At 39.2% G+C, this 26,096-nt stretch overlaps 1 protein-coding gene across 6 annotated transcripts in view; it reads left to right on the top strand.

Annotated features, from left to right (window-relative positions):
• TCF12 (transcription factor 12) overlaps positions 1-22,328 on the top strand; it is a 312,588-nt gene extending 290,260 nt beyond the window's left edge. For 2 of the 6 annotated variants that reach the window (XM_073652985.1, XM_073652990.1), the window contains 8 exons: positions 255-328; positions 1,508-1,582; positions 4,586-4,780; positions 16,241-16,355; positions 17,753-17,921; positions 18,586-18,818; positions 18,902-19,055; positions 21,458-22,328. In XM_073652985.1, the coding sequence (XP_073509086.1) occupies positions 255-328; positions 1,508-1,582; positions 4,586-4,780; positions 16,241-16,355; positions 17,753-17,921; positions 18,586-18,818; positions 18,902-19,044 (1,004 nt within the window). In that variant the 3' untranslated portion in view covers positions 19,045-19,055; positions 21,458-22,328. The remainder of the gene's footprint in view (positions 1-254; positions 329-1,507; positions 1,583-4,585; positions 4,781-16,240; positions 16,356-17,752; positions 17,922-18,585; positions 18,819-18,901; positions 19,056-21,457) is intronic. The other 4 variants (XM_073652989.1, XM_073652991.1, XM_073652986.1 and 1 more) reach the window with 3 other exon arrangements.
• Positions 22,329-26,096: the final 3,768 nt, after the last annotated feature.

Raw genomic sequence — 26,096 nt, 5'->3', positions numbered from 1 at the left:
ATATGTGAATATATGCTACATAGAAGTGGACATTTAATATTGGTTCTGCTGGTTTTCAGTTTACTACTTTTTCTGTATGACTTAGCAGGTTTTTATTTATTTTTTTACAAGTTCACAGAATAAAATTGAAATGTCTAATTATTTGTTTCCTTTTTAATTGTAATGTTTTGAATGCCGTTTTTGACTACATAAATCTTTTGCTAGTGATTGATTAGTGTTGTTCTTCTCAATCTATACCAATATTTTTTCTCCAGGTGCCAACCAGTGGTCTAGACAAGGAGGGCAAACACCTTCTTCTCCCAGCTATGAAAATTCCCTTCACTCCCTGGTAAGGGAAATGCTATAGTTATCATACACTAAGTGTGCTTTTCAAGTTCTTACATATTTCATAGCTGTCCATTCAGTGAGGAAACCAACCGTATGATGTTACAGATAAATTCTGAGCAAGCAAATGGCCTGCTTTGAGTGAACAATATAAAACATATAGGGTGTGTCTGTCACCATCTGTTCCCGGTCGTCAAAGCCTCCGTTTGAGAGACTGCTGCTGCTAAATTACTGTTATGGGAGGCCAGTATCCTTCCATAAACCCACTGCTAATTTGCAGCAAGCGGGCAGGTTTGTGATGGAGCATTAGTTAATAGAAGTGAAGGTGTTTTGCTACAGTTTAATGGTAGGGAATCTGACCTGAGAAAGGCTGTCTAACTACTATCGCTGTGCAAGCAGAATGCACCATTTTGCTAACAAACTTTTCTCTTCCAAAATTATTGATTCTTAAAGTCACTTGTTCATTATCATTAATCTATGTAGCCCAATGAATTTAAGCACATTTATTGAAGAGACACCTTTATTGTCTTGAGAAAGCTAGGCTGCTTTATTTCAGAAATGAATGGGGATGAGCTGCAATACCACACTTAATCCATGTTCAGGGGTGGCGCTATTTCTGAATGAGAGCAGCCATGTTTTTCTAATCCTGTTCAACCACTTTTACCTGTTCATGCTGCCTGAACTACTGGCATCAAGAATCACACACTGGATTCTCTATTCCACCTAGGTACCTTTTTAATCATAGTTTGAGAAACTGCCTGGGAACTATGTGTCTCTTCTAATGAGGACCACATTGGACTTGTCAGATTTCTCCCTATAGTCGCCAGTTGGCTTTTCAAAGGCTGTTTTCTGTCAAACGCCGCAGCATTTTAAAGTAAAACTTACTGTGCTGAAATTACACAAGTGTCTGATCATGCTGCTTGTGGTTGGGGCAGCATGAATCGAACAGGTTTACTTTAAGTATTGCACACTAAACGTAGGTCTTAGTCTTTACTATTTATTTTGAAGTCACTTTTACACCCTTGAATATTTTTCCATCTGTAGATTTTTTGCCTTTATCTACAGACTTCTTCAATAACTTGACTAACATTTCAAGCAGATTAGCACTTCACTTATTTCCTTCTTTACCCTTTAATTTATCATAACTTTTGCTCTGCTTCTTGTTCTGTCTTGACTTTGCCAGAAAAATCGCGTTGAACAGCAACTCCACGAGCATTTGCAAGATGCTATGTCATTCTTAAAGGATGTCTGTGAGGTAGTAGTATTTCTCTTCAGCCGGTGCCTTTTCTTTGTGACCGTGTATTCCTTTCACAGTTTACTTTTCCCTCGCTTTGCATGTTATAGATTTTTTTTTTTAATACTAAACACCTGATTTTGCAATCATTTTGTGTAGCATTTTAGTAATATGCATGCATATCTATATGTACCTAGGCATATGTTGTATAGGAAAGAGTTGTATAACCATAGAAAACATGATATTCCAACATGTTTGCATTTTGGTGCAGACCGCAGACCACAATCTTTCATGGTCACTGATGGGAATAAAATATTGCATCATAGCAAAAAATGGTCTATAAAGTAATCACTAATGATCCATCTACTCAAGGTCTACAATATATTGTTTAATCAATGACCTGAAAAGTTGACCATTGTGACCTGTGGTCATAGAAAAATACATGGACATTCCATTGATGGCTACTTACATCAGCTCCATGTCAGCTGGAAACTCACATTGAGGTATTTTTTTCCTTAGCTAAAGTAGATCCAGCAGGATGGAGGAACATTAAAGGGAATCTGTCAGCAGATTTTTGCTATGTAATCTGAAGAAAGCAGGAGATGGAGGCTGAAAACACAGAATTCAGGGATGGGTCACTTGTCAAAGTGCCTTGTTTAGTAACTGAAGGATTCATCACTAAGAGATTTAGGCTATGTGCCCACGATGCAGAAATGCTCAGGATTTTTTCCTGCACGTTTCTGCATCTCCCTGGCAGAAAAAAACGCATGCGGATTGTACATGCGGATTGTACATGCGTTTTCCTGCCAGGGACATGCGGATGTGAAGCGTTCTTCACATGCATTTCTGCATGCGGGTTATCAAGCGCTTTCCAAGCGATTTTAGCATCACTTGGAAAGTGCTTGTCAACTTTGTCACACTATATAAATCCATGCAAACGGCATGGATTTATATAGTGTGACCCTAGAGAATGGTTAAAAATAAAAAATAAATCTGTACTTACCTTCCGATGGCCCCCGCAGTCTTGCTTCGCTCCGTCCTGGCTGCCGGCAGATCGCGGTACACTGAAGGACCTGCCGACGTCAGCGTCGTATGACCCGTCACATGACTATGACGTCAGCGCAGGCCCTCCAGTCCACCGCGATCTGCCGGCAAGGGAGGAGGAGCGCACCGGGGGCCATCAGAAGGTAAGTATAATATTTATTTTTTATTTTATTTTTTTTTATTTATTTTTTTTACAGTTTCTATGGTACCCGGGTCCGGAGGAGGGTCTCCTCTCCTCTAGACCTGGGTACCATCCGCACATTGAATGCAAGTATTCCGCATGTGCTTATCTAGTGAAGTGGAATCCATGCGGTCTAATGCAAGTCAATGGCGGCGAAAGCGCAGCGCTTCTGCAAAATAATTGGTAGTGCTGCGTTTTTTTCCGCAATGATAATCCGCAGCGGAAATTTCCGCAGTATGTGCACAGCACATGCAGATTATCATTGGGGAACAATGCAAGCCTTCTACCATGCATTTTTTAAGCGTTTCTGCAGCGTTTTTGCCGCTGCGGAAACGCTTAAAAAACGCATCGTGGGCACACAGCCTGACACTGCAGGACTACACTAGTCCAGCAACATGCCCTTCCCCTCTGATAAGCACCTCATTGTCTATAGACATTGTATATACAGCGCTTGGTGTGAGCGGGGTTAGATTTCTGAGCTCTGCTTCATGCTAAAACTAAAAACTCTGATTGTGTCAGAACAGCTGCGCCCAGTAATGTAAGTGATACATTGATTCAGCTTCTCTTTGCCTACATTACGCTTCTCTCAGATGAGGTAGCAAAAGCCTGCTGACAGATTACCTTTAATTCCTTGCTTTATATTTTCTGTTCTTTCTGGAATCACTTTTGGCTTTGGCTCAAAAAAACAAGCCAACAAAAAACAAGGTGATCTGAAGGGCTTATATTATATCAAGAGGTTAGACTCCAAATAAAACAATCAAAACATTTATCAGTGATACTAATAAGCCAAATTATTTATGCTCCACCTAATACCAGCCTTATTCGATGATTTAGGTTATAGTGGCTCGCCTTATACCAGACACAGTATATGGGTGGCATAGCAGACACCTGCAGGACAACACTGATATTGCCAATGTTAATGCAGCATGTACTCGGGTGCAAGCATACTTCTGAAGAGCGAACGCTGAAAGCCTCATATTGTACCTTTTGGAAATATTGACCTAGACTAAAGCCAAGAATATTACCTGGGTTCCCAGCTCAAAGCTCCTCTGTTCCATTCATGCTACATATGTCGGATTCGTAAAAAAAAACTTTTACACAGTTGCATGCACTAAATTCCTTACAACGTTTGGAAACCGTTTTAGGCTATATTCACATAGCGTTTTTGGCTTACAATTACAAGTATTAACCTGACGTGCCAAAAGAGTGTCCTTTTAGTACATATTGGGAGGGGGGATATGCATCTGCATTTATTTTAAGCTTTAATGAAAAGTTGTCGAACTGAATAATGTGGTATTTTGTAAAGACTATTTTCTATAATGCGGGAGCCTACTGTATGTGTCACACACATTACAGTTGTATACGTTTGCTGTTAATGTTTGGGAAAAATCTCCTGTGCCAAATCTAATCCAGAAACCCTGTGAATCGAGCCTCAAACGTATGTTTCCCTCTAAGCTGAGTGATGTAATGTGGTTAATACTCTATCTCTACAAGTAGATTTTATTTTCATTTCTAAATCATTCATGATGGTGGCTACTATCATTTGCATGTTTTATAGGAGTAGATATTGTGTTTTCTTAAGTTTTTTTTTTCCCATGGTTTTTAGTTTAGGAAGGATTGCTCCCATAAACTACCTACATTATACACAGACATGAAGTGCACATTTCAGCCTAGGGTCCTACAATGTCTTCCATTTCTAGTTTTTCTTCTGATGCTTGATGTCACATTGCTGAGAAGTTAGTCTGGCATAATAAAAAATGTGAACTGGCAATAGACTCTGCCTTTTATTGCCTTTCCTGCAGTCTCGAATGGAGGATCGTCTAGATCGGCTTGATGATGCAATACACGTACTGCGGAACCATGCAGTCGGACCTTCCACAAGCATGCCCGCTGATATACATAGTTTACTGGGGGCGACACACAATGGACCCATTGTAAGCCTGACGTCAAATTATGGGACAGCTGGACTAGTACCAAACAGTCGACAGACATCAATGGTAGGTCCAGCGTTTTGGTATTTTACAGTAAATATGGGTGACCTTGTTGTGTAATTTTTGACTACTGTGGAAGCATGGAAGAAAAATGTTTGGATTGCATTAGGTTCATTAATAACTTGCATTGTAATCTTTTTAGACACACTAACAAGATTACGTGGGGACACCTGCTACTAATTTCAAATTTGAGGTACACATTTAGCCAGAAGTGAAGAATAAAAATGAATAGCTTGCACACACTGACCTTGTCAGTGGCCCATAAAATCCTGCTTTGCCATGCGCCAAAAGCAGAGTATATTTTAGCTTATACATGCATTTTTTCCAGATGTGTAATAATTGGCAGAACATTTTTCTCCTTGAAATACTGTGCAGAGAGATTGAATAGGAAAAGCAGTCAAGAGGGACTGAATTTCAAGCGTTCTGGTCTGGAAAAGCTGTTTATTGTAAATTGGAACTAGACTTCAATAGCAGATGCTGGCAGTATGCAGCTTGAATGTGAATGTTGGTTTGTGCAGGCCTAAAATTTTTAACTCGTCCCCCTCCCCCAATCACCCACTCCCCTCTAACCCTCACAAAAATGAAAAGGGACAGAGCACAGCTGTAGTGGAAGTAACACTGGAAAGGAAACCATTTTAGATTAATCCCAAAGCAGTGTAAAATAATTCATTCCATCTTTATTAAAAGTATGGGAACAGTTTGAAGGTTGAAAACGGAAGAATAAGTGAAAAGTAGATTTCCCAATTATTTTTGCTTGCACAGTTTAATTCTCTTGAATGAAAATTGCATGTGTGAGGCTAAGACCCAGGTCTGTGTATGCACCGTAATAGGCCTTGAACCAAATTTATTGCATCGCTAAAAGTAATTTATTCTTAAAAGCAAAAAAATAAAATAAACTAAGGAATGCGTGCGATAGTAAAAGGATGGCAAAGCTTTATATGCAGAGAGCTCATGAAGAACACTCCTATGTGGCAACATACAAGGTACTGCATGAGTGTAAATGCTGATACCACCAGATAAGCAGCCTAGATAGCTTTTGTGTAATTTGTGATTGTTTTTTAAGTAGCTTTACAGGCAACATATTTGAATTCTGAGAAGTGAAGCTTATTTTTTCCTAATGTCTTTTCTTGTTTCATATTTGAAGTTAAATTGTGCTTAAATTAAATTTAGCAAGAGTAGATAATCTTGCCAGAAGATGCTGGGAATGTGGCTGTATTTTCTTCTACCATTCAGTTAGTTTACACTGGCCTTTTTTTATTCAAGCCCTAAATGATAAAAAGTACTGTTTAATGTTTTTTTTAAAAAAAATACTGTAAAAAATATACATTAATGTCCAAATGTAGTGGGACACATTACATCTGCTGGGGCTTTTGTGACATCCAATTCTAAATATATGGTCAATAATGTGGTTTTCCCTTTGTAATAGATTCCACTCTTCTGCAAAGGCTTTCTACAAGATTTTGGAATTTGAGATGTTGAGGTTGGATTAGAGGGACTTGTTCTCAATCTCCATTTCACTAATTTCAAAGGTGTTTGATGGGGTTGAGGTCAGGACTTTTTGTGGCCAGTCACGTTCTTATAAAACCAACCTCACCCAGCCGTACCTATTATGGTCCTTGCTTTACGCACTGAGGCACGGTGAGGCTGGGACAGAAAAGGGCTTTCCAAAACTGTTCCCACAAAGTTGACAGCAAATTGTCTAAAATGTCTTGGTATGATGAAGCATTAAGATTTTCTTTTAATAGAATTGAAAGGACTAAGCAAACAGAAAAACCAGCCCGTAGCATTATTTTCCACCATCAACCTTTACAGTTGGAAAATGCAGTCAGGCAAGTATCCTTCACTTGGCATTTGCCAAACCTAGACTCACCCATCTGACTGCTAGATAGAGAAGTATAAACCATCCTGCCACAGAACATGTTTCTGCTGCTCTGCAGTCCAGTGGCTGCATGCTTTTCACTACTGCATCCAATGCTTGGCATTGTGCTTGGTGATATATGGCTTGAATGCAGCTGCTCGGCTTTCGAAACCAATGCCATGAAACTACAAACTCACAATTTTGGTGTTGGTTAATGCCAGAGGAGGCTTGGAGCTCTGCAGATATTGAGTCAGCAGAATATTTGTGCCTTGCATGCACAACTCTGAATTCTAGCAGAACTGTATAAAAAAGCCTAAAAAGCAGGCATCTGGGAAATGCAGTCTTAAAATAAAGAAACATTTAATATACCAAAAATAAAGGCTCGATGTTAAAGCCAGGAAATTCTGCAGTTACGACAAAACTTTTTTTTTTTTTTTTTTTTTTTTTTAATTCTTTCTCTGAACAGACATGAAAATTTAATTTATTTCTTGATTTGTTTTCTTTTTTCCTTCTTTAAAAAATTTGCTATTTTTTTTTTTAAATTGCAGTTAATCTCCTAGCAATTTAGAAATTATTGTAAGGTTCTGCTTCTCTGACACCCATTAAAGGGTATATGTCATCAAAAAATTACTTATTTTTAGAATTCTGTTTTATTTTTTGAACATTCTCAATATAATGTCTCCCTGTATGGCACCATTGAGTAATATTGTCCCCCTATGTGGCCTCATATGATGATAATGTCTCCCTTTGTTGCCTTCCATACATCAAAAATGTACCCCTATGTGGCACCCACATAGGGGGTCATTATTATTCTATGGGGCCAAGCTGGGGGTATTATTAATGTATGAGGGCCTCATAAGGTGATATTGTGTCCCCTTATGTGACTCCCATATATCAAGAATGTCCACCTACATGGCCTCTGTGAAGACCCGGGGTCTTCCGTGGGCGTAACGTTACTCAGACAACACAGGGTGCGGGTAAAACAGTGTGGCAGTATTTTATTGAACCACAAAGCGGACAATAAACACACAGAACAGTCCCAGCAAGTACTCAAGATGGTGCAACATTACACAGTCCTCACCCTTCCGCTGGCCTGCCGAGAATAGAGTAGCTGCGATTTCGGGGCTTCCAGGGCCGACTACCCCCACCAGTGGCACCCCGCTTTTGGTGGGCCCCCAAAGAGCGAAGATAACTACAAGCTTAGGAAACTAACCGAGAGCAGTGAAGTCTGGGGCCAGGTGACCTGATTGTCCCAACCTGGATTCTTAAAGACGTCTCTGAGGGTTCAGCAATGATCAATGGAGCCAATCTGTATTCCTCCAGCTGGGGCCGAAGTTCCCTAAGCTGACATGCTGTAGACTGACCCCGAATAGAGGCAGAGACCCCTTTTTTATAGATCACAGTTGTCCTTGCAGCCATCATTCACACGTCAAGGGTTAGGGATCAAGGTGGAAGGGGCTCATTACTCATTGTTTGAACATTTAATCAACTTGTATAGTTTGGTGTAATACATAATCAGCATGTTATCACAGTATTGCTCCATGTCTCTATCTTGCAAGATTTGAAGACAATATGTTACAGTACATCTCAACTCAAGTGTCAACATTCAGGATTTTTCAAACAATAGCCTGTGTTCATCAACCAAAGTATAACACCAATGGAAAGTCAACATGAAGATAAAAGCATATAGCTCCTGGCTTACTGAATTTGTCTGGCATAATTAAGAAGAAAAGCTGTGTCATCACAGCCTCCATATAGTTATCGTGACACCCCTCTCTCCATTTTGCCCTAATTTTTTTTCCTTCCTCCTTCTCCCATCTGGCTTTCTTTCTGCACAGCACTTACTCTATAGCTGTAAGCCTATCAGAGAGCAAATTTGCAATCCTGACAGTCGAATGGTGTCACCTTGGTGTCACATCACAAGCCCCGCCTTTAAAGTGACACTGGTGTGCTCTGCAGCTGCAGGCCTCTGATTGGCCTGCAGATGTAGAGTAAAGCTGGCCATACATATTAGATTGCTGTCAGCTGACGGCAATCAATTGTTTGGCCATCAACCATCTCGGCTGTCCCTCCCATGCGCTTGTTTGGCTAAGTGCTCCTGTGTTCCCTAGAAGAAGGCCACCGACAGACATCTCTGGCGGCTTGTCTCTGGAAGAACTATTTGATCGGCATTTTTGAAATCTGACATGCCTGATCAACCTCTCCCCTCAACGATCAGTTGGCCAGCGCCCCTTTTTTTTTTCAGTTTACATAACTGTGTTAAGTGCTTGTTTTTTTGTGTAACAAGATGTAATTTGTATCGGTACCAAATATGTGATGTTTCTCTGGGGGATTGTTTTTTAAAAAATAAACCATTTCTTCCTAAAACTTATTTTGCTTTTTTATTTTCCATTTTTTTGTAATAACTCTTTAAAATTTTCTTTTTTCTTTCGACAATTTTTATTGGTGCCACAAAAGGACTTGATCATTCGATTGATTGATCGCATTGATAATACACTGTACATCCTTTGTTGCACAGTGCATTATCTAACCTGTCCATGTTTGATAGGCAGTCAGATCTTGTTGGGGCTAGGCCTCCTAGGCTAAAGGATATGGCAGATATAGAGGCCATTGTCATGCGACCGATTGCCATAGCAACATGGAGGCACCCTGCAATTGTGCTGCGGGGCTGCTGCTATGCTGACCTAGGGAGCGACCTCCCTTTGTCAAACTACTCATATGCCACTGTCACTATTGATAGCGGCATCTGAGCGGTGAAAGTGCTGAGATAAGCGTTATTTCCAGCACATGCAGTAGGAGCATAGCTGTAAATAACAGCCTTCTCCTGCTGTGGCTGGCACTATCATGGATCAAAAGTAATTGTACTCTTGATTGCGAGAAATTACATGCATTCTGTACGCACAGGTTACTTCCAATTGCAGGAAAGGATTAAAGGAAAACAAACTGTAAAACAAAACACAGAAATGTTACAGTTTTCACTCTGACATCTAGATCTAATATTAGACTCGTACTCATACATGATTCCTACAGAGAAATAGTCATACATCCTTATGTGCTTGGGTAAAAAACATATATGACTTTATTAAATAGAAAAAATATAATATGACAATACAATTAAAATCAGAAAAGATAACCTCTTGAGGAAGCCCACGTGAAACACGCAACGGGGTCGGTGGGTCACATCGGGACAGATTGAGTATGGGTAAGCACTTGTACATGTGAACATGCTCTGGGTAGACCAAGTGTTATACAGTTAGTACTAGTACTTTTATTTAGGACCAACAGTCCTGGTCGATATGATTATAATGCTGCACTAGCATGTGTTTCTGTACTGTTATACTACCTCTACTTGATTTCAATTTGTGAGCAATTGCAGGCTGGTAACCAGGAGCAGGACATCGTGGAAAGATTCTTTCCACGATGTCGCTGCTCCTCTGATCGTTGGTGAGCCTGCCTGTTTGACAGCTCACCAGGGACCACATAGCGACGCAGCAACGATCCCTGACAGGTCGTATCATTGTCGGGATCGTTGTAGCTTCGCTAAGTGTGACGGGGCCTTAAGTCTATTTCAGCCTTCATCTCCCTTTTCTGATTTTAATTGTATTGTCATATTGTATTAAATGAAGTGATATGTTTTTTTTTTATCCAAGCACTATAAGGATCTATGGCTCTATTTCTCTACAGGATTCATGCTTTGGTCAGGAATTTTCTCTTATACCTTTTTGAAGCCCAAGGCTTTTTACTTTCCCAATATTATTTTCCATGTTCCGATATTTTTCTTTATAGTCATACATACCTGTTCTTTTCATCAGCCACATGGACATAACCACTATGGGACTGATTCACTAACACTGGCCTTGTTCACCCGTTCTTAATGACTGGGCATGCTAGAGTCAGACGTTCCTGATTCATGAAGAGACGTATGCCTCTTCGTGAATCGGAGCTTTGGACGAGTGGCATACACCTCTGTTTGCGCCCCTCCACAAATCCTACTGCAGCCCCTGCTGAAGTAAGATTTGTGACAAAGTAAACGCCACTGCTTGTCATGAATTTGACTAGCAGGGATCACCTTGCCCAGTCCTTACCCCAGGTCCGCCCATTTTGGGGGTGCTGAGAGTAATTGGTGTGAAGACGCCTATAGTCGCAAAATTTAGGCACAGCTTTGATGAATTAGTCCTTCTGACTCTGACCCTTCATAGCGCTAGAGAAATGTAAATGGGCAATGTTATAACCTGCGCAATGAGGATGGGGTAAACTGACCATCACCTTTTGTAAATGGTACATCCTGTGTTAACTGCTGTATATAGAGGGGTTACCTATCGTCATGATCCTGGCTGTGATGATAGTGACTGCTGAAAAGTCTTCTGTAGAGGACAGGAAGGGTGAGTCTGATGGTGGGTTTAGTGGCTAGTGTGAAAATTGCAAGATTTCATATTTTTTCATACAGATCTTTTTTCAATACACTATCATCCTCATGTTTAAAATAGGTTTTTGTTAAATGTATTTGAACAGTTCCCTTTAAGGACCTGTTTGTGTGTTACTTAGTCTTTCTTTGAAGTAAACAGATTTAGTGACCCTAGAAGAGGAGACTAGTGATGAGCGCGCATGCTCATTACTCTAGATTTACGAGCATGCTCAGTTACTCGAGATTTCCGCGCATCCTCGGTTGTTTTCCGAGTATCTTCAGCGTGCTCTTCAGCGTGCTCGGGTGTTATGTTTTAATCACTCCCGTGCTCATGATTTGAGACTGTTTGACAGCTTTAATACATGTGAGGAATGCCTGTTTCTTAGGCATTCCTCACATGTATTAAAGCTGTCAAACAGCTGATAATGAATAAAGTAGTAATCTGTACAAAAAAAAATTTGTCTTTTTCAGCCACTGAAGAAGGGACTATAAAATAGCATTCGAGTTACCCCAAGACTTGGGCGTGTTAATATGGACTGTTCTTGGAAATTCCTTCAAATTATTTACACTCTGACTTTCCATTGTAAGCCATTTAGGTTTCATTTGCATGTTATGCCTGTGGGATAAAGGTAACTAGAAGGAATATAGAGCGCACATAGGGTCTTATCCGAGATAAAAGGAATATTTGTGAAAGATAATTCAAATTCACTCACCTATTAGGGTTATGTAAGACACCACCACTGTACTTAGCATTGGCGGCTGCTGCAAACCCCGAAGCAATAATCCTTTGTTGGGTGAAGAGAATGGGGCATCAACTGCGCTGCTCGCCTGTCAGAATAATGTACCAGAGGAATCCAAGTTGATGTAATGATGAAATAGACTTTATTTCTACGTGTTTCGTGGTGATCACACCACTTCCTCAGGACAGTCTATACACATGTGGGATAAAGGTGGGATATTTGTGACTCGTTAGTATGTGAGTTCTTCTACATTGTATTGTATTTTTTACTCTGTAGGTTTTTGTGATTAAGGGCTGCCCCACAGTAATAGGCACCATTGTGACAACACCTAACACTTCTGTAATTTGTGCCCACTCCATGTGGTGGAACTGCCCAGACAAGCTCACTTTTGTATAAGGTTCTCTTATAAAAGCAGTTGCTGGTTGGCCGTTCATGAAAATTCAGCAGAATCTGTGAGCAGTTCAAAGGCCGATGTAGCTCTGTTTGTTGTAGTCTGGTTTTATTGGGGAGCGAGGTCTCTAATCGTGGCTATGTATACAAGTGCGCCTTGGAGCAACAGCCTTCTCTAGTCAAATAGCAGACTGTCAGCTGTATGGTAATGAGCTATACAATTAAAACGCCATCCTATCAGGCCTTGCAGAGAAGGCCACTCTGCCCAGACAAAGGGCTGTTTGTACACCTGTTGTGTGTGGACATTGCCATCTTAATGGCTTTAACCCTTTGGGTATTGTGGAGCCCTGCAAGTGAGATTGACACTAGAGGCGTTGAAAGAACAGAACAAAGCAAAGGCTTAGTGCAAGTTAAAAAGGACAACACTGGTTGTGAAAGTTACATTCTTCAGGGAAACATGCAAGAACCATTTGCAAGTGCAATCTAGTTACAGATGGACAGAAAGGAAGTCATGCTAATTTGATTAAGCTTGGCTCTTTGAGTAAGGTGACATAATGGGAAGGTTGAACCATCTCTATAAATAATAAAAAGAAAAAAAAACCTGGGAAATCGAACGCTTGTAAAGGACACTTCGAATGCTGGATATTTTAATGTTTGTCTTGGAAACCATCTACAACATCTGTATTACCTCTCCTTCTTATGAATGTTAAAACAGATTTGTGTCATTAAAATATTAATCTGTTAAAAATGCTCCCATAATATAATGAATATTTCACAACTATATGGAAGCAAGATAACTTGAAAGTTAAATTGCACAAATGTGTAAATGTTCATCAATGTGTGAGTAGATATTAAAATATAGGTAATTATTTTAAAGACTACATACAGTGGGTACGGAAAGTATACAGACCCCTTTAAATATTTCACTCTTTGTTTCATTGCAGCCATTTGGTAAATTCTAAAAAGTTAATTTTTTTTCTCATTAATGTACACTTTGCACCCCGTCTTGACTGAAAAAACCCCAGAAATGTGGAAATTTTTGCAAATTTATTAAAAAGGAAAAACTGAAATATCACATAAGCTTTTTGAGCTTGTACAGCCATGAGTCTTCTTGAGAATCATGCAACCGCTTTTTCACACCTGGATTTGGGGATCCTCTGCCATTCTTCCTTGTAGATCCTCTCCAGTTCCGTCAGGTTGGATGGTGAACGTTGGTGGACAGCCATTTTCAGGTCTCTCCAGAGATGCTCAATTGGGTTTAGGTCAGGGCTCTGGCTGGGCCAGTCAAGAATGGTCACAGATTTGTTCTGAAGCCACTCCTTTGTTATTTTAGCTGTGTGCTTAGGGTCATTGTCTTGTTGGAAGGTGAACCTTCGGCCAAGTCTGAGGTCCAGAGCACTCTGGAAGAGGTTTTCATCCAGGATATCTCTGTACTTGGCCACATTCATGTTTCCTTCAATTGTGGCCAGTCGCCCTGTCCCTGCAGCTGAAAAGCACCCCCATAGCATGATGCTGCCACCACCATGTTTCACTGTTGGGATTGTATTGGGCAGGTGATGAGCAGTGCCTGGTTTTCTCCACACATACCGCTTAGAATTATCACCAAAAAGTTCTATCTTCGTCTCATCAGACCAGAGAATCTTATTTCTCATAGTCTGGGAGTCCTTCATGTGTTTTTGAGCAAACTCTATGCGGGCTTTCATATGTCTTGCACTGAGGAGAGGCTTCCATCGGGCCACTCTGCCATAAAGTCCCGACCGATGGAGGGCTGCAGTGATAGTTGACTTTGTGGAACTTTCTCCCATCTCCCTACTGCATCTCTGGAGCTCAGCCACAGTGATCTTGGGGTTCTTCTTTACCTCTCACCAAGGCTCTTCTCCCAGGATTGCTCAGTTTGGCTAGACGGCCAGGTCTAGGAAGACTTCTGGTGGTCCCAAACTTCTTCCATTTAAGGATTATGGAGGCCGCTATGCTCTTAGGAACCTTGAGTAATGCAGAAATTCTTTTATAACCTTGGCTAGATCTATGCCTTGCCACAATTCTGTCTGAGCTACTTAGGCAGTTCCTCTGAGCTCATGATTCTCATTTGGTCTGACATGCACTGTGAGCTGTGAGGTCTTATATAGACAGGTGTGTGCCTTTCCATATCAAGTCCTATCAGTTTAATTAAACACAGCTGGACTCCAATGAAGGAGTAGAACCATCTCAAGGAGGATCACAAGGAAATAGACAGCATGTGACTTAAATATGAGTGTCTGAGCAAAGGGTCTGAATACTTATGACCATGTGATATTTCAGTTTTTCTTTTTTAATAAATTTGCAAAAATGTCTACATTTCTGTTTTTTCAGTCAAGATGGGTTGCAGAGTGTACTTTAATGAGAAAAAAAAGTGAACTTTTTAGAATTTACCAAATGGCTGCAATGAAACAAAGAGTGAAACATTTAAAGGGGTCTGAATACTTTCCGCACCCACTGTACACGGGATGTTTATTTTTTATTACTATTTTGGGCTTCAGAAAGACTAAAAAATGCGCATCTCAAATGTTTCAGAAGAAAAAAAATAAAGCAATTAAAACCTCTGAAAATTGCATTGTGTGAATTGCGGTCATAAGCTGGACTTTCTGAGGGTATTAATTCACGTGTAAGAAAGAAAAATAGTCAGCTCACCCTTTGCATATGGACTCCAAATACCCGGAGAACCTGCAGTGCCGCAGGAAAAGCAATCAATCAGGAAGGACCGGAGGGTCTAAAACGAGTCTACTTAGTCTCCCCCTCTCCTTGGGGGCTGTGGTTCATATGCTCTATGTTGTCTTTTTGATCTATTTTTTTCAATAAACCTTGTTATTTTATGGACTTCCGAAGCTGGATCCTTCCTTCCTGATTTATTAATTCACGTGTTCTACTTGTGGAGCCAGAAGGCAGGCTCCTCGAAAAGTTAGGCTGGCTCAGACAACTGTATGTAAGAGTTGGTTTTTCATCCTGAACAAGCAGACGATTTTTCATCTGTATGTCATTCGTATGCCTTATTTTTTTGGGGAAAAAAATAAAAGACCCAATACAGTTTTGTATCTTAATTGCAATTGGATCAGTAAAAAGGTATGGCACTTAAATCGTGTCCGTGTAGCATCCAATGTTTTATTTTTTTAAAGCACATATTAAATTTAATGAGCGAGTCTGATCCGAAATACTGATCAGAATAGTGCATTCTACTCCATTCACTTGCTTTGGTTTATGTGCTGTCCGTATTCTATCTGTTGTGCATACAAACTAAACATACACTCGTCTGAATGAACCCATAGAAGGAACTCATGAAATCTGAGTTGTAAAGTAATAAAACAAGGAAAATAAAAATATAGCTTGTGTTTCATGTTAGCCAGCAGGCAGGCACATGTTATCTGATGATCTTTTTTTTGTATAATTCCAATGTCAGAGTTAAATTTCCCATGGACCGTAATTTAATCAATGTCTTTACGTTGAGGATTTTAATCTTATTAAAATTGTTTATAAATTATATTGAGCTTCTTATCCGTAGCCAATAACTTGATATGTCTGGCATGTTCTAAAAAATTTGTCCTGAGTTCACTGATTTTCTGAATGTCCAAGCCGTATGTTGGCAGGGGGGCATAAATACTTTTTATTCTCATATAGTATCCTATTAAATATTCTAAATAGCTTACTAAAACCTGTCCATCATACAAGGAAATGTATACACAATTTTTTCCGTTTTAAATTAGTTGAATGAATTTAAAAGAAAAACCTCTTAAATGGATCCTTTAAATTCTTAAGTGATCAATGTAACTACGTATATGGTAATTTACAGCACTGATGTGAATACACATTGATTTTGTGTGCATTTAGTGGCGATCTGCTTGAATGTATGACACCGACTTCTATATTGTGGTTGCTGAAAGACACAGCTGTAGGATTTGTTCACAGCAGTGCACCTAAATTATTTATTTCATTATCTATCTTCTTTTTTTTCCTGTATAATTTTACAGGCACGATGAGACATTATCTCCTGCCATGTGGTTACTGCTCAGTGATTACAATTGTATGTTCTTTCTCTGCTATAGTTGGGAAATCCGAGAGAAGAGTCTGTGAGCCTCAACAATGACCACGCAGCTCTGTCCAGCACAGCCTCCGCTTCAAGCACAGAAATAAACCACAAAGCCCAAGACAATTACAGAGGTAACATCCACAGCATCTTGCCCTTTGTTATATAAACAGCTGGGTGATCCTTTAACACTGATTTGAATTGGCTTGCCACTCAAAAAACCATATAAGCAGAAAAATAATTTGTATGAACTGAGTAAAGGAACTGTGTGGTTGATGTTAAGACCTGATATAGAGGGATAGTGGAAAGTCACCCTTGTTCGCATTAGCTGTTCTTTTTTTTTTTTCTTATGGTGCTTTTACATAAAGATTTTTGGTAATATTTTACATGTCATTTTCTTGTGAATCCGTTCTGATATTTCTAACACCAAACACTACTCTCCCTCCCTGGGTGCAGCGCTAACTCCCCACTGCTCCTCTGGTTTCATCGTTTTGGCTGCAGTGGTGATATCTCATTGATGGCGCTCTTCACCACTGAAGTAGACTGCATGAGCCGCTGAGCTCAGTGATTGGCTGCAGTAGTGATGCATGCTGTTGACATGACATCACTCCTGCAGCTAAAACACTGAAACTGGAGCAGTGGCGTGAAGCCATGACGGGGAGTACCTGTTGTGTTTGATAGTTAGGCATTTTACAGCATTTGGGGTCCTGAAAATGGACAACCCCTTTAAGAAACAAAGTGGTACTGTTGCAGCTCTGCAGCATGGCTACAACCCCACATAATGTATAAGTTTTTTCAGCTTAGTACAGCAGCCTGTAACTTGAAATGGAAAAATAATTCTTACATGCACTATTAGTGGTTACCTTTAGTTAATTAAAGGTAACCACCTCTGCAGTCTTCATTCGTTTTTTAATTTTCAGACCCTAAGATATGCAATTTGCAGACTGCTATAGGTTTCATAGTCTTTCCTGGTAATATAGGCTGGATGTGAACTGTGTGTTTATACAGGGTAATGTTGTGTTCACGTTCATGTATCAACACATTTCCACAATTGGACTTATCGCCTATCCGTGTGTGTTCTTCTTTATTTATAGCCCGTTTTCTCTGCTCTCCATAAAACTTTAGATACTTTCTTCCCTGTCCAGTGCAAATGTTTGTACAACACCCTCCCTGCTGCTGTGTCTATCACAGAGAAGCAAGGAAGGAGCTGAGAGCTCTTAGGAGCTCTGACAGATTTGTAACATTTTTGTAGATCACTCAGCTAGACAAAGGGCTTAAAGAAATTTGCAGTTGAAGATTGTTAATGATGACTCTTTAGAAATTAGCTTAATATTTGATTTAGGAAGCAAATGAATAATGAAAAATAATCTGAGCAAAGGTTGTCATAAATGTTAATTCTTTTCGTGTGCGTCTCGTGATTTTATATGCTGTAAAAGCTTTATTCCTGACTTTTCGAGCTTTGCTGTCTATTACATTATTATAAACGCCAGCTTAGAATTTGGTTACATTTGCATTACCTGTTTTGTGGCAGCATTGTCTGGTGGATTGACTAACCAACCTGTTATGCCAACCCTTATTAAAGTGAAGTCTGAGCGTAAAGAAAAAGATGAAAATCTACTCGATCAAGGCTCCTCAGATGACATGAAGTCAGACGATGAAACATCTCAATCTGATCTGAGAACTTCAAGAGACAGAACAAGGTAATTTAAAGCTAAACTTTGCAGGCCAAGCTATATAGGACAATGAGTTATGAATTATCTAGATATCTTGGATTCAGTTCATATATCGAGTGGAAAAAGATGTGTAGTTACAGCTAGAAAGCAGGCTTTTTAGTATTTTAACTCATTGAAGTGGCTGCCTACACTGTTTCTTTAATAGCGCACTGGTGCGTTCTAGGCAGGGAAAGATTTTGTAAATTGGGAGATGAAGAAGAATGCAATAAATCCCCATGTGGACATGCAAACAACTATAGATGTGCTTAGGTTGTGAAGAGGAAAGCCTTCACAAGCTGCTGGTGCTCCCAATGGAGTTATTAAGAAGACTGCCTGACTACAAGGAAACATAATTAATACATTGTAAATTCTATTAAAATTTTAAATTGGCATTCTCTGAAGTCACCATCTGGACTGGTGTAATGTTGCTTTGCGAACAATTATTATTATGTACTCAGCTGGACAGTACAGAGAATGGAACAGTAGTCATCGATTTCTGATTAAAGTCATGGGTTTTTAACTGCTCTTCATAAAATGCTGGGTTTTCGTGTAATCAGCCAGTGCAGACTGTCTATATTCAGGTGACTGTTGTGCTATGTTGCTGCTGTTCAACATATTCAGGGAAATTTTCTTTCACTGTTTCTTACCACAGCAGTATTAATGATGATGAAGACTTAAATCCTGAACAAAAGGTGGAAAGAGAAAAGGAAAGGAGGATGGCAAACAATGCAAGGGAACGATTGCGCGTCAGAGACATCAATGAAGCTTTCAAAGAACTTGGACGCATGTGTCAACTACATTTAAAGAGTGAAAAACCACAGACAAAACTGCTAATTCTTCACCAGGCTGTAGCAGTGATTCTGAATCTAGAACAGCAAGTTAGAGGTGAGTTATTGTCCATATTGGGGGTTCACAAATATAAAGAATACACATGTTAATCTAGACAATATATTTGTTTTCTGTTACAGAAAGAAATCTAAACCCCAAAGCAGCCTGCCTTAAGAGAAGAGAAGAAGAAAAAGTTTCTGCCGTATCGGCAGAACAATCAACTGCACATCCGGGAAATCATCCTGGGCTTACTGATAATACCAACCCTATGGGTCATATGTAAACATCAGCCAGGTCAGCCTACTCATGTATTTACACCAGTATGGGGGGGAATCCTGCATGTACCATAAAGCAGCACTTTTACAATTTGGGCTCCATGAACAGAAGTTGTTGTCAAGGCACTATATTAAATCACAAGTTATGAGAGAAGCAATGCTCAGATTACATGGGTTTAGCCAAAATGGAGAGTCTAATATTCCAATAATATACGTGCTGGTCAGTTTTGTAGAACAATTAAATCTAATCAGCATGTTTCATACACCCACTGAACAGTTGATGCATTTATTGGGCTTCATACTCTGGGGTCTTTTAAAAGGGTTGTTTTCAAGTTGTCTCTTGAGCAGCTCAGAACTATGCAATCTCTTTATTTCTTGGTTTCTGGCAAGTCGGGCTCTCCTTCATGAGTGACCGTTTTAGTGAATAGCTGAGATGTAGTATTAGAACTATAAAATTTGGTTCTGCTGTAAGGCTGTGTGCCCACGATGCGTTTTTTAAGCGTTTCCGCAGCGGCAAAAACGCTGCAGAAACGCTTAAAAAACGCATGGTAGAAGGCCTGCCATGTTCCCCAATGATAATTTGCATGTGCTGTGCACATGCTGCGGAAATTTCCGCTGCGGATTATCATTGCGGGAAAAAACCGCAGCACTACCAATTATTTTGCGGAAGTGCTGCGTTTTCGCCGCCATTGACTTGCATTAGACCGCGCTTTAGACCGCATGGATTACGCATCACTACATATGTAGATGCGCATTCCATGCGTTCTAATGTGCGGATGGTACCCAGGTCTAGAGAAGAGGAGACTCTCCTCCAGACCCAGGTACCATAGAAAACTGTAAAAAAAAGAATAAAATAAAAAAGAAATATATACTTACCTTCTGACGGCCCCCGCTCTCCTTTTCTTCACTTGCCGGCAGTTCGCGATGGACTGAAGGACCTGCGCTGACGTCATAGTCATGTGATGGGTCACGCCACGCTGACGTCGGCAGGTCCTTCAGTATAGCGCGATCTGCCGGCAGCCGGGACGGTGAAGCAAGACTGCGGGGGCCATCGGAAGGTAAGTATAGATTTATTTTTTGACATTCTCTCGGGTCACACTATATAAATCCATGCCGGTTGCATGGATTTATATAGTGTGACCAAGTTGACAAGCACTTTCCAAGTGATGCTAAAATCGCTTGGAAAGCGCTTGTCAACCCGCATGCGGAAATGCAAGTGAAGAACGCTTCACATCCGCATGTCCCTGCCAGGAAAACGCATGTACAATCCGCATGCGTTTTTTTCTGCCAGGGAGATGCACAAACGCTCAGGAAAAAATCCTGAGCATTTCTGCATCGTGGGCACATAGCCTAACACATTTATCTATCAGTGGTTTGTTCTGAAGTCTACACTGCTATCACTATATTTATACAGATATAACAAGGCATTTGAAAAAGCAGATAATGATTTTTGCAAGATTTATAATTGCTGCTTGTCAGAAGCTGAAAAGGAGGGAGAAGAACGAACTGCCGTATATAAATCAGTGGATTGGAGAGGTGGCTGGGATATTAGGAGTTAACTCCTCTTAGAATGTAACTATTGTGCACACTCTGTCTGGGGCAGCACTAATGGCCAAGCTCCATAGAAGCCAGCTGTACACTATGAAAGATAAAAGTTCTCATTGCAGGAGAATAACAGCAGATAGGAAAAGCAAGTGAATTGCAAACATGCTTATTTTCATGCTGTCTAACTAAAACAGTTTAATAACGTGAGAGTTCCCCTTTCATGTAGTATAAACTGGTTTTGATTTTATATTACATTAGATCTTCACAACTATTATAGTTAGTGAACGATTATAGAATTATAATATGGATTATGCATTGGAAATTCTTACTTCTGTGTTCTACTACTGATAAACCTTGAATATGTCTCTATGGTGTCTTATATGTTTGGTTTTCTTATATTTTTGTTGTTCAAAATGTTTTTATTGAAAGTTTTTTCAAATATTATAGGGGAAGGCGGCGCAGAAAAGAAAAGGGGAAGTTATTAGGAAAAGCATGGGGAAAGAAGGGACAAATAGGAAAAGGGGAAAGAAGGATACTTCGTAAAGCAGACAATATAAGGATCAAGAAATGCATTATATTTCTTTCATGTAATAGCTGTTAATAAAATATTCAAATGCAGTATTGTAGCATGAAGATGACGAACGTTTTTGTTAGGGCTCAGTTAAACATAAATTAGGCATACATTTTTTAGACCAAGGAAGCCATCTTAAATTGTATCTTCTTGTGTCTTAGTGCAAAATTGTATTCATAGATCTTGTGTGCTGAAACACTTTGGATTATTTCAGTAATGGTTTTGATTTGTTTGTTTCCATTTTGTAGCAATGCTGTATTTAACTGACAAAAGTGTGTACCTGACCTCCATATTATCTGTTTCAGGACTCGCACTATGAATAGGATATAGAAGGTGACCTTTTCATCACAAGGACACAGACAACTAACATTGACGACACAAATCTCACAGGACAGAGAGCGAATGAAGAGGGGGGGACTTGAATCAAGATGCCCAAAATGCAATATGATGATGAAAGCAAATGCGGAACACCTGCATCAGAAGTTGAAATCTGCTAGCATTTCAGCCCATTTCTGAACATATCTTATTGTTTCAGTGTGTCGTTCCTGCACAATCAGACTGTCCTACTATCTCCACTCCTTGTGGAAGCTGCCTTGTGCCTAAACTGAATTGACAAATGCATTGTATCTACAAATTTTATTTATTGTTAAGGAACTGTTGTAAAGGTCTACGTATAAAAAAAAGAAAAAGGAAAAAAAAGGGAAAAGTTGGGCTGAAAGCGATAAGATTTCAGTTGATGCCAGCATTTGTTAGAACTGTTCTCTTGCAGAGAAGTCAGACAGTGGCGACCTGTGACCCTTTAGCATTCCCAGCATACCTATTAGTGTCTTAAAGAAGAAAGGGAAATGGCTTTTTATGTCATTTTCATTTCTTTTGCCATTTACATAGTGTTTTCCAACTTATTGGAAGATATTCCATGGCATAGCTTTGTTTTATTTTTCTTTACTTTTCTTATGTTAAATTTTGGTCTCTGGTAATCTGAACAGTTATGGTCATAGGTATCCTCCCATGTTACGCTCCATGCATTGAATCATAAAGGATGAAGAATAGCATTATGTTTTGATATGGCTACTGAAAAGCAATTGTTATGCTGACAAAGGAAAAACAAAAATCTTTAAACTTCATAGAAAAGCAAACTGTATTGAGGCAAGAGTACGATAAAAGAACAGCTACTTTCTCCATATAGTATCATAGGACAGTAAACATTAGCTATTAAGCACAAAGCTAAAATACAAAGGAAACTTGTCAGGCAGTAATTAAGGTAAATTTAATATTGCTGGGTGCTTGAGCAAATATAATTGTATTATGAAACATAAAAGCAATATTCACCATCTTAAAAACAAAAAGGATGATTTTATAAAAGAATGCTTACATTCTGCATCTATATATAGTGTAACCCATCAACCAGTCATTTCTTCTGTTATAGCAGAACCCTCTCCCCAACATAGAGATCACACCCGATCAGTCTTCCGCTATGAGCATGGAGAAAAGAAAGTCACATTAAGCGTTGTGTCCTGGTTTGAACAAAAGTTTTTCCAGATATAACTGATTCTGAACAGAACAAAATATATAGGTATAGGTTTTTCTTTTTGATGGATGAATTACATTTTAATGGTCCCTTACAAAGTGAAGGAGTTAGTGAAGTTAGTGGATCTTATTTTGTGCTGACATTTGCATCCAATCATGGGACTAGATCTGTGGCCTTGTTCTTTATTTCAGTATTTATCAACAGACATTGTTGCTTTTGACATGTGAGAGTAATCACGTGCCACTGCCTGGCCTTTTTCTTTTCTTCTATGCTTTTTTTTTTGTTGTTCCTTTTTTTGTGGCTATATTAGACCTTGCAGTACGCCCAGAAGCTTTTCTTCATAAAATAGAAAGAAAAAAACATTTGGCTTATTTTTCACTGTAGTTAGTCTTTTATACAATAATCTTGTAAGAAAATTTCTTGAATTCTAAATATTACTCTTTCTAGATTTTTGAAATCGAAAAAGTTTTCAGTAAAAAGTTTCTTACTTTATTTTACTATATTAGGTAGTAAAAATGTAGGGTTATTTACCAATAACCTGTTCATTAATATCAGAAATTTACAATAGCATTTTAAGAGCATAGTAGGGTCCTAGCATACCGTGTAGTACCTATGGAGTATTGTAAGAGCTATTTGTCCAAGATGAAATGCTGATCATCTTGTTCTACAGTTTTCATTGTTGGTCTATTGCAGATTTGTACCCTGTGTCAAACTCAACGTATTGTTGATAAAACTTTCAACCAGCAGCAAAAGTTCAAAATTTTTCTGTCAGTGTAACAGAAACACAATATGTATATAACATTTATGTAGCAATAAATGTGCCATCTTTTTTTTAAAAAAAAGTAATCCTTTTTTTTTTTATATATAATGCAATGAATTTCATTTCTATGTTTTTGGAAAATATTTTTTTTGTTAGATTTTTTTGTTCCATTGACAATTTTAGTTTTGCTCGGTGATAAACTGGATCTGTAGGTGTCTGGTACGCTTCTGTTTTTCATCCCGAGGTGCATTCACCACTCTGCAGGGTTCTGAACATATCTTCCTTACACTGTAAAAAGGTGTCTTTTTAAACCAGTAACATACCTACACAAAATATAGTCCAGACAAGAGAATTTCATCTAAGGAACATAGCAAATCTGTCTTGGAGATTGTCGGTTGACCAGCTTCTTAACCCCTTAGTGACCAATAGATGACTTTTTACCGACCTGCTATATAAGAGACTAGCATCCCCCTACGAGTGACTATCCTATAACTGTCACTTGTATATTATAGCTGACAACTTGCTGCATCAGCCATGATCAGTATTTGCGGGGACCATGAACATTTAACCCCTAAGATTCTGCTGTCAATAGTGACTGAATAAAGAAAAAATTTCAGCTCACCCCTGAGATGTAATCCCAGTCTGGCATGGAGCACGGAATCCTCGCTGTTGCACAGCGCCTGGGTCAATGAGGAAGTGAAGATGGATCCAGCTCAACACACCGGGCAATTAATTAAAATTCAACAATCTTTATTGGCAAATCCTTTTAAAAACTTGTAGAAAAGACAAAAAATGGACATCTCAGATGACAAAGCATATATTATGGGGTGGTGTGTATAAAATATTCCATTCGCGTTTCGAGTGAAAAACTCTTGAACACTGGCTCGAAACGCGTATGGCATTTTTTATACACACCACCCCATAATATATGCTTTGTCATCTGAGATGTCCATTTTTTGTCTTTTCTACAAGTTTTTAAAAGGATTTGCCAATAAAGATTGTTGAATTTTAATTAATTGCCCGGTGTGTTGAGCTGGATCCATCTTCACTTCCTCATTGTCAATAGTGACTACAGAATCTAAATAGCTAACAGTGTGGGGGCCCCCTCTTTAACCTCATCAGCACCCTGAGATCTTGATTGTGATTCTGATGTTTGCCTTGGTAGTTCATGGCCAAATAACTGCCTTAGAGTCTGCCGGCTATAGCGACCTGTTCAGAAGTTATCAAAATTTAGGTGGTAAAAGTAAACTTTTTCAGTCTGGTCATGCCACTTTCCATTGCTTCCTGAAAAGAACCGGAAGGGTTAATGAACTACCTGAAAGCAATTTTAAATACGTTGAGGGGTGCAGTTTTTAAAATGGTATCACTTTTTGGTGGTTTCCAACATATAGTACCCCCCAAAGTCACTTCAAAACTGAACAGGTCCCTGTAAAAATAATTTTTGTAAATTTCCATGAAAAAAATCAAAAATTACTGCTACATTTTTAAACCTTCTAAAATGCTAACAAAATAAAACAACACTTTACAAATGGTGCTGATGTAAAGCCGACATGAGAGAAGTGTTATTTAGTAATGTTTTTGTGTGGTATGACTATTGGGATTAAAGGGATAGTCATTCAAAGTTTGAAAATTGCAATTTTTAAAACATTTTCGACAAATTTCTGATATGTTTTGCGTTTATTTATAAAAAAATATCAACCTAAATTTACCATTATTATAAAGTATCATGTGTCACAAAAAATAAATCTCAAAGTCAATGGGATATATTGAAGCATTCCAGAGTTATTACTGCATAAAGTGACACTGGTCAGATTTAAAAAAATTGGTCTAGTCACTAAGGGGTTAAACATTTTAATAAAAACAACACAATAGTGCATGGAGCTCTGGACTGTAATACAGACACTACCTCAAATTAGGATGTCAATTCAAATCCTTTACAATTTTTTATTACACTGCTGATTTTGCAAATTTTCCCAGAGAGGTCTGTAATTTTTATCGTAGGTATACTTCAACTGTGAAAGAGCGAATCTAAAAGAAAATCCAGAAAATAACATTGTATGATTTTTACATAATTAATTTGCATTTTATTGCATGAAATAAGTATTTGATGGAATAGAAAAACAGAACTTAATGTTTGGTACAGAAACCTTTGTTTGCAATTACAGAGGTCAGACTTTTCCTGTAGTTCTTGACCAAGTTTGCACCCACTGCGGCAAGGATTTTGGCCTACTTCTCCATACAGATCTTCTCCAGATCTTTCAGATTTCGGGGCTGTCGCTGGGCAACATTGAGTTTTAGCTCCCTCCAAATATTTTCTATTGGGTTCAGGTCTGGAGACTTTCTAGGCCACTCCAGGACCTTGAAATGCTTCTTATGGAGCCAAACTTTAGTTGCCCTGGCTGTGTGTTTCATGTCATTGTCATGCTGGAAGACCCAGCCACGACCCATATTCAATGCTCTTATTGAGGGAAGGTGGTTGTTGGCTTAAATCTCACGATACATAACCCCATCCATCCTCCCTTCAATATGGTGCAGTCGTCCTGTCCCCTTTGCAGAAAAGCACCCCCCAAAGTATGATGTTTTCTTCACCATGCTTCACATTTGGGACGGGGTTCTTGGGGTTGTACTCATCCTTCTTCTTCCTCCAAACACGGTG

Source organism: Phyllobates terribilis, unplaced genomic scaffold (assembly GCF_046119375.1).
Source record: "Phyllobates terribilis strain yellow unplaced genomic scaffold, ASM4611937v1 Scaffold_11__3_contigs__length_659146591, whole genome shotgun sequence".
NCBI lineage: Eukaryota > Metazoa > Chordata > Amphibia > Anura > Dendrobatidae > Phyllobates > Phyllobates terribilis.
The sequence above is the reverse complement of the archived record's forward strand: the minus strand, read 5'-3'. Positions and strand labels throughout refer to the sequence as shown.